Source organism: Pelophylax lessonae (assembly GCF_965119305.1).
Source record: "Pelophylax lessonae genome assembly, chromosome: 1".
In the NCBI taxonomy this organism is placed as follows: Eukaryota; Metazoa; Chordata; class Amphibia; order Anura; family Ranidae; genus Pelophylax; species Pelophylax lessonae.
The window spans coordinates 550,364,770-550,373,335 of record NC_138768.1 but is presented as its reverse complement, the minus strand read 5'-3'; the positions used below and the strand labels follow the sequence as shown (position 1 = coordinate 550,373,335).

Below are 8,566 nucleotides of genomic sequence, written 5' to 3'. Positions count from 1 at the left end.
TTTGAGAACAATCAGAACCTGTAGAAAGAAAAGCTGAGTGTTAGAAGAAGTCAAAGTCCAACTTCTATTACAAGATCAAAAACCAGAAAAACAAACACATAGTAGATCATTCCACTGTAAAAACGTCTGGCTTTATTATTTCTCTTTGGTAAATGCTGTCTGTGTATGAAATGTGTAAGGTATCCTGCCCTTACCCTTACAGCATGGTTGTTCTAGGCCAACATTTTTTTTTTTTTTTTTTTTTTAAAGTGACAATAGCTATAGCCAGGAAAATTGGAGAATGGTATGATTCACTAAATTGGACACATTCCAAAAAAATCCCTAGTGGCAGAGCATATATAGTGCAACAGTTTTTAGTACATGGTGTGGTGAATAAGTGGGGATGTGCGTGCCAGTGCAATAGTGGTCAGTGGGGAGCCAGTGGATCCAGTAGTGATCAGTGTAACTTTACCTGAAGGTCCCACGGCACTGTTACTGAAACTATTAGGGCAGCGTTTGCAAATCTGCAGTTGGGGAGCTATATGCCTTTGTTAAATTTCCATCAATAGCGCAAGCTAACGCCTTAATGTTGCAGGGATAGTGGAATGTGCTGTTGATGGAAGCTTAACCTTGCATGCCCACCTAGCATACTTGTGGCTTTTAAGTGCCAAGCAGCAGTCAAGTCCCACTGTCATTCTGCCATTTCTGTTTCTAAATCCTAAAAACAGAAATTAAAAAAAAAAAAAAAAAAGAGTGCCAACTCAGAAGGTGAAAGTGAGAAAGGCGAAAAAAACCCATAAACCCTACAGATAAAGTGGTTGTAAACCTCAATTATGAAAACTGAGGAACGCACATATAACTAAAGTATATGTTGAAGGATGTTGGCAGTAGACTAAACTGAAGCCTATATGCATCCTGCACAACAGCCAATCAGGCTTTACTACATTGCAAAATGTGGTGAATTTAACAAAGTAAGTTTTCGGTTGGCAGCAAGCAGAGATGAACTTCGGGAGTTTCTGTTCTTTTACGATTCAATCATAGCCTTGACCAAGTTGCACTGATTTACTGTAGAGGACAAAAGTAAAATGGTCTGGACCCAATTCTGGTGTCTGGCAGGGGAGTACAGACTTAAAAAAAAAAAAATTGCCTGCCAAAAATGTATCTTAAAAAAAAAAAAAAAAAAAAACTCATGCACATGTAATTCCTAAATCCAATTAGTACATTTGGCTGGAAAACGGATTTAAACCATTGCCATCACCTATATTTAACATGGATTACCATAAAAAAAAAAAAAAGTAACAGGTTCAAAACAAGAAGAAATGTTGCATACCTAATCCATTCACCATTCTTTAAGCACATTCCTAAAAAAGAAAAAAAAAATTATATATGTATATAAATATTCAATTTTCTCACACACATACATATAGGTTTAAAACAAATCTCCAATCCTTGAGAAATAAGATCCAAGATCTCTCTGGGGAAATATTACAAGGGTTCTTCAAAAAGCTGCTGCTTTTTTTATAAAATTTCACAGCCATTTTTACCACAGCATGACTGCTCATAATAAACAGCAAGGTCAGCTTGCCAGACTAGTGACATAATACTCAGACATGACCAATTACTACACCTCCCACCCTCACTGCATCCAAGACCCCTCATAAATACAGATATATAGAGCGAGAGAACAGCTGAGAAACCTATATGACATGCTTTTACGACACATTTTAAAAAGCGTATCAATTCTAACGTTTTTGAAATAAAATATCAGGGATGCTACCAACTTACAAGTAGAATACCCCATGGAAATGGTTTAACGTATTTGCACACACACACTAGATCTTTATTCAAAGAATGCCTCAATCAACCACCATTAGAGGTGTACTGTGGAAAATATATGTATACCTTTTGGAGCCAATATTTCCCTTGATCAGAAATTACCTGTAGTAGTTTTGCATAGCCTAGGGTTTACACTGAGGCCGGTTTGAAATGGTGCAAATTCAGCTGAACTCGCACAATTTCAAACCGGCATTTTTAGCCCCACTTTGGGGGGCGATTTCACAGACATCTGTGAGGGTTCCTGCACAGATGTCCATGGAAACCACCCCCCCCACCCCCCGAAGTTGCCAAAAGTAGTGCAGAAACTACTTTTGGGAATCGGTGCCGCACTGATTCAGGCAGTGCCTTTGCCGGCAATTGGCTCCAATTTGACATGCAAATTTGACGTCAAATCGGACCAATGTGAACATGGGCTGAGTGACATGAACATAAATATTTCTTACCACTTCTGCATACAAAATTCCTTCAGTTACAAAAGGTTTTTGGATTTCCCCGTGTAACCAGATACAGTACTACAGAAACATGGGCCTTTCCTTTTTACAATTAGTATACTTTCACTGTAATAAGCTGAATGTTGCATTGCTCTATCCCCTCCTAGCAGCAGAGGGAGAACTATAGCCAGAAAGGCCTATGGAATCCTATGCAGAACACTGAGGATCATAGGATTTGAAGTCCAGGAAGTAAGCCATAGTGGATCTTATGGACCCTTTGCACTATAATTCCCAGGAGAGACAGGAGCAAGGAGATAGTGCAAATTATTTTCTGAGACTCAGCTAGGCCCTGTCTCTTGGTGCTGAGGAAAGCAATGAGAGCACATCTTCTGCATATTGACCAGACTGCTGAGAGGCCAGACCAGCATAGACACTTGAGGCAGTGCAGCACAGCCTGCAGCAAATCGCATCTGCAAGGTTGCCACAGGAGACCAGTGCATCCTCTCACCCTCTACTTCTCACCGCTAAATATAAAGGCATTCAGTGGAGAGACCCCTTTCTACAGTGAGAATAGGCATTACAGGGACTGGTAAAAGGACTTCCTGCCCATTGAAAACACATCTTCAATGCACCTATACGGCATGATGGTTTACCAAAATGGTAGTTTAAGTGCACCTTCTTAAAAGGGGCTCAACAGCCAGCAGAAGATCCTGAAAACCATCCTACAAGCCCCCTTTGTTCCTTTCTCCCCTTTCCTACATTTCTATGGGCATTGCCCAACTAGGCCTAGCATAGTCCCCAGTAATGCACTTTTGTAGTACAATTCCAGTGTTCAGTAAATTAGGTTAAGACCAGGAGAAACTTGATAAAATTGCTCATCACTGGACAATGGGCAGCTTTTTAGCATGGAATTTAAATCAGAGCTTTGGCTAGGGTAGTTCTTAACCCTTCACTTCTTAGCCATTCCTTGGCAGATTTGCTTGAGTGCTTCACATCGTGCATTTTGAGTCAAAGTTGGACCGAAAGCACAATTGGATACAATGCAGATTCCAAAAACAAACACTTTCACCCTTATGCTTCATGGGTTGACGACAGCATTTTAGAAGTACCTCCGTTTGCACCAAACTGGTCTAAAGTTACTTGCCAAAACACACAAATTCATCAGTACACATTTTAGAAGGCTTGGTCTTTGCCTATAGTCAACAGGAAACAAATCTTGCTCTAATGCTCTTCTGGGACAGCAAAGGCTTTTTCCTAGCACATTTTCCATGTACGTTAAATTTGTACAGTCTTAGCATACTTTCACAACTCCTGGGCTAAATTTGATAGGCTGGCAAGTCCTTGACAAATTTACTGTAAGTATGATTGGGTAACCTAGATATCCTACAACTGATAATCAAATTTTATAAATAAAAAATTGAGATATTTTCTAAAAAATTCCTTGCCAGGCTCAGGCATTCACAATCTTCTGGAGGGCCAAGGGAGCTCTTTTGTTCTCGGTACGACAACACCTCACATCTCAGTATGAAAACCCCAGAGTCTAGATAACATTTAAATACAGGTTCCACAAGCATACTACCCAATGAAGTTCTAATCATTGGCATCTAATCTATGGACCTTGCTTTGTGCACTGGTGTGCATTCATGTTGGAACAGGAGGGCCATCCCCAAACTGTTCCCACAAAGTTGGGAGCATTAAATTGACTGGTCTGAACAGAGTCCTGACCTCAACCTAACAGAACACCTTTAGGATGAATTAGAGCAGAGACTTTGAGCCAGACATTCTCATCCCATCAGCGCCTGACCTCACAAAAGGTCAAACATTCCCATATACACACACTCCTAAACCTAGTGGACAGCCTTCCCAGAAGAGTTGAAGTGGTTTTAGCTGCAAAGGATGGGCCAACTCAATATTGAACTTTACGGAACAGGACTGGGAAGTCTTTGAAGGTTATCTATGTGTAAAGGTAGGCATCCCAAAAAATATAGTGTATTGGGAAGTCACTAGATACAAAACCCAGGATAAGTCCAAATGGTCAAAACAAGCTGTAGGGAAATACATTTGTCTTCATAGTAATTGACAAGAGCTTTAACCAGGGATTCCAGCACTGACACTCAACATGCAAGCAACAATTTTGTGAAACATGACACCATTCAGTGCATTAATTTTTCAGCTGAGGTGAAGGTTGTGGTGGACCTTTCATTTCATTTTCTGTGACATATACAGCCATTTATAGCATTTTGAATCAATACCAAGTGTATACAGGATAACCGAAGAAATAGCTATGCATGTCTAGATTGAAAGAGGTAGCAATAAGATTCCTAGTTATGACAAAGGTGACTTTTCTCAATTACCTGTTCATTAGCAGCGCCTTCAGCTTCAAAAGCTTCATTAAGGAAAGTGGATTCCATTGTTCTAGCTTCCAGTGGATACAAGTCTTTAGTAGGCTGCCGAGTCAGAGTTCTTGAAGAAGCAGAACTAGAGGTCCTGTTGAGTGCATGATAATAAAGTAGTTCATGCATCATGAAATGCAGTAGAAAATAAATCTACTAGAAAATCATATCTACTTTTCACCTTTTCACCAACTTTTGCATTCACAAGGATATGTTTTACTCGTTTCTGAAAAGGCCAAATCAGCTTTTAGTAGATTTTCATACTCTAGTGCCAAAGAACGCATCTACATATTTGCATAGTTCAAGGCAGCTGCACTTCTTAGCTTTGATAAAATTTTACATTTTGTTGTACTGAAAAAAAAAAAAAAAAAAATAATATATATATATATATATATATATATATATATATATATATATATATATATATATATATATATATATATATATATATATATATATATATAATTGATTTTTCCCCATTTGCTTAGCTTCACGTTACAAATATATTGCAGCCAACCTCTAAATTTACTTGGTATGCCAGGATGAAAGCGGCACATATAAGACAGTCTATAGTTTAGATATTTCACTCTACAGTATTGACCAGTACACAAGTTGTATAGGATATAGCATTGAATACCTAGACTAGAACATACAAAATTGGGAAGTACAGAGGAAAGAGGATATAAGATGCTATAAAAATATAAACACATTCTAGAATACATACGCAACATGTAGACAGGATTTTTTTTTATTTTAGTTTTTGCACTTCACAACGACCTACACCATCATGATGACCATCTTCGGTTATATGTAGCCCAGATAAAAGGGCACCCTTTAAACCCCAAAAACGTCATGGCTTTTCGGATACAAGTCTGAGGTATTGGGTATACTTCACTAAAATGTAGCGCATTAAGTTATCAGTAGTTTAGGGACATTTTCACAAACACCCTCATGCACTGTAGCATTCCAATTCACACTTTATAGGCCACGGGTATGAAATGTCAAAGATCCTTAAAACAGCCTATCCACAAAAACTAGCCCCCCCCCCCCCCCCCTTCAATGATTTGAACACACTGCCATCCTAACAGCAACAGATCAAGCACATTTGCAGTGAGTTAACTCTCCCTCTGTAGTAGCATTGGGAGGGAGGGAGAGATCATGCACATGCGGTTTTGGAACATGCTGGTGTGCTTTAATATAGTCCAGCCTGTTCTGCCATTTTGGGGGGGGGGTGAGTGGGGTTGCCTACTGAGGTCCTGCAGATATGGAAATAGAAAAGAAGCACTTTTAAAAGCTGAAGAGTGAATATTAAAGTTCTTGGGATGCTGCAGTGCATATTGGGGGGGGGGGTGAAGAATGTCTCAAAAGTGAACTTACCCTTTCATTTAGGTTCATCCAATATATTTAATGAATAGCATAATTATGACTAACTACAACCATTTTGGTCTATATTGTCTATATGCTTTGCAAAAAAAAAACGGAATTTTTGTAAAATCTTACCTGTAAAATTCCTTTCTCTGAGTCCTCCGCTGCCTCTTCATATTCGTCACATATGGGGTATTAGACTTTGCTCCGAAGGAGTAGCTAGGCAACAGAATATGTTAACATTAAAGCTTTTAACATATCCCACCCTCAAGCGGTGGTCCCCTCAGTCAATACCCTCCTACTTCCTGCAACCATATCTCAGTTTCAGTGGAATAGCAGTAGAGTATACAACCAAACCCCAAAAGAGGGGCGGGGGCGGCGACTGTCGGAGGACTCAGAGAAAGGAATTTTACAGGTAAGATTTTACAAAAATTCCGTTTTCTCTTACGTCCTCCGACAGTCACCGCCTCTTCATATTCGTCACATATGGGGACGTCCCAAAGCAGTGCAAACATGAGGGGTGGGAAACGCATCCGCGCCGAAAGGCAACGCAGTCTCCGCATCAAAGAAAGGAACCTTACCAAAGGAAGGAAACCAGCTGGGCTACAGGAAAAATTGGTCAACAGGAGCAACAACCCAGGAAAAGACAAATAACCAGGGGATAAAAACTTATCCCAACAGCCAGAGGTCCCCAACAAGGGACCCTAGGGAATTGCCGCACTAAGAACCTTGCAGCCAAAGGAAGCATCCGCCGATGCCTGAACATCTACTTTGTAGAATTTTGTGAAAGTGTGCACGGTCGACCAGGTCGCCGCCTTACACACCTGGGCTACAGAAGCCCCATGACGACAGGCCCAAGACGTACTCAGATCTAGTAGAGTGCGCCTTCACAGGCACAGGGGGAACCTTCCCCTGCAAAGCATAGGCCTGTTCAATGGTCTGCCTGATCCATTTGGCGATGGTAGAGGCCGACGCCGCCATGCCCTTCCGAAGACCCTCTGGAAGAACAAACAAGGAGTCCGTCTTTCGAAAGGACTCAGTCGATTTAAGGTAAACCCTTATCGCCCGAACAACATCCAAAGAATGTAGTCTCACCTCCTTTGGATGTTCAGGCTTCGCGCACAGCGAAGGCAAGACAATATCCTCATTAAGATGGAATTCCGAAACTCGCTTCGGAAGAAAAGAAGGATTAGGTCGCAAGACCACCTTATCCAAATGAACAACCAGATACGGAGACTTGCAGGACAAAGCCGCCAGCTCCGACACTCTGCGAGCCGAAGTGATCGCAACCAAAAAGGCGACCTTTTTGGACAACATAGACAACGAGATCTCCCTGATCTGTTCAAAAGGAGCACGTTGTAACACAGATAGAACGAGATTCAAGTCCCAAGGGGGCAGAGGATCCCTCCTAGGAGGAACCAGATGCCGCACTCCCTGAACAAAAGTGCCAACCAAGGAGTTGGAAGCCACGGGACGTTGAAACAGAACGGCCAGCGCAGACACCTGACCCTTTATCGTAGCCAGCGCCAAGCGCTGATCGACACCCGTTTGAAGGAAGGACAGCACTCGGGAGACCGAGTACGTGCGGGGTGAAAACCCCTTGGACTCACACCAGGCAAAATAGGCCTTCCAAGTACGGTAATAAACCTTCCCCGAGGAAGACTTCCTCGCGTTGATCAAAGTATGAACGACCTCTGGGGAGAGACCCTTCTCCTTCAGGACCTCGGTCTCAACAGCCAGGCCGTCAAAGCCAGCGACTGTAAAGCAGGATGGTATATCGGTCCTTGAGACAGGAGATCGTCTCGAAGAGGCAGACGCCACGGGGCGTCGACCGCCAGATTCACGAGGTCTGTGTACCAGGACCGGCGAGGCCAGTCCGGTGCCACAAGAATCACCGTGCTGCGTTCCGAGTGTAACCTGCGAAGGAACCTGGACAGCAACTGAATCGGTGGAAACGCGTACATCAGCTTGTACTGATGCCACGGGGCCACAAACGCGTCCGACGCGTCTGCCCGAGGGTCGCGCGTCCTTGCCACGAACCTTCTCACCTTGTTGAGACGAGACGTGAACAGGTCCACATCTGGAAGACCCCACTTCGCGCACAACAACTGAAAGACAGCCGGGTGGAGAGACCATTCCCCCTGATCCAGGGTCTGGCGACTCAGATAGTCCGCCTGCCAGTTCTCCACCCCCGGAATGTGAACCGCCGTTATCGCCGGGACATGAGTCTCGGCCCAAGACAGAATGTCGGCCACTTCTCGAGCCGCTCGGGCACTCCTGGTGCCCCCTTGGTGGTTGATGTAGGCCACCGCCGTGGCATTGTCCGTCTGCACCCGAACCGGGCAGCCCTGCAGCCGGTCCGTCCAGCGATGAAGACAGATTTATCGCACGCAATTCCAGAATGTTGATCGGAAGGGAAGACTCCCCCTCCGACCAAGTTCCCTGGGCGGACAGAACACCCAGAACACCACCCCAGCCCGACAGGCTGGCATCCGTGGTGATCACCGTCCACGAGATAGGACGAAACGACTTGCCCCCGGACACCATCGGGGACTGGAGCCA

At 43.3% G+C, this 8,566-nt stretch overlaps 1 protein-coding gene across 1 annotated transcript in view; it reads right to left on the bottom strand.

Annotated features, from left to right (window-relative positions):
* Positions 1-1,307: 1,307 nt before the first annotated feature.
* LOC309544676 (low-density lipoprotein receptor-related protein 2-like) overlaps positions 1,308-8,566 on the bottom strand; it is a gene marked incomplete at its 5' end in the record, with an annotated part of 171,900 nt that continues 164,641 nt past the window's right edge. Inside the window, 2 exons of the mRNA XM_082243588.1 lie at positions 1,308-1,340; positions 4,601-4,733. Of these exons, the coding sequence (XP_082099714.1) occupies positions 1,329-1,340; positions 4,601-4,733 (145 nt within the window). The 3' untranslated portion in view covers positions 1,308-1,328. The remainder of the gene's footprint in view (positions 1,341-4,600; positions 4,734-8,566) is intronic.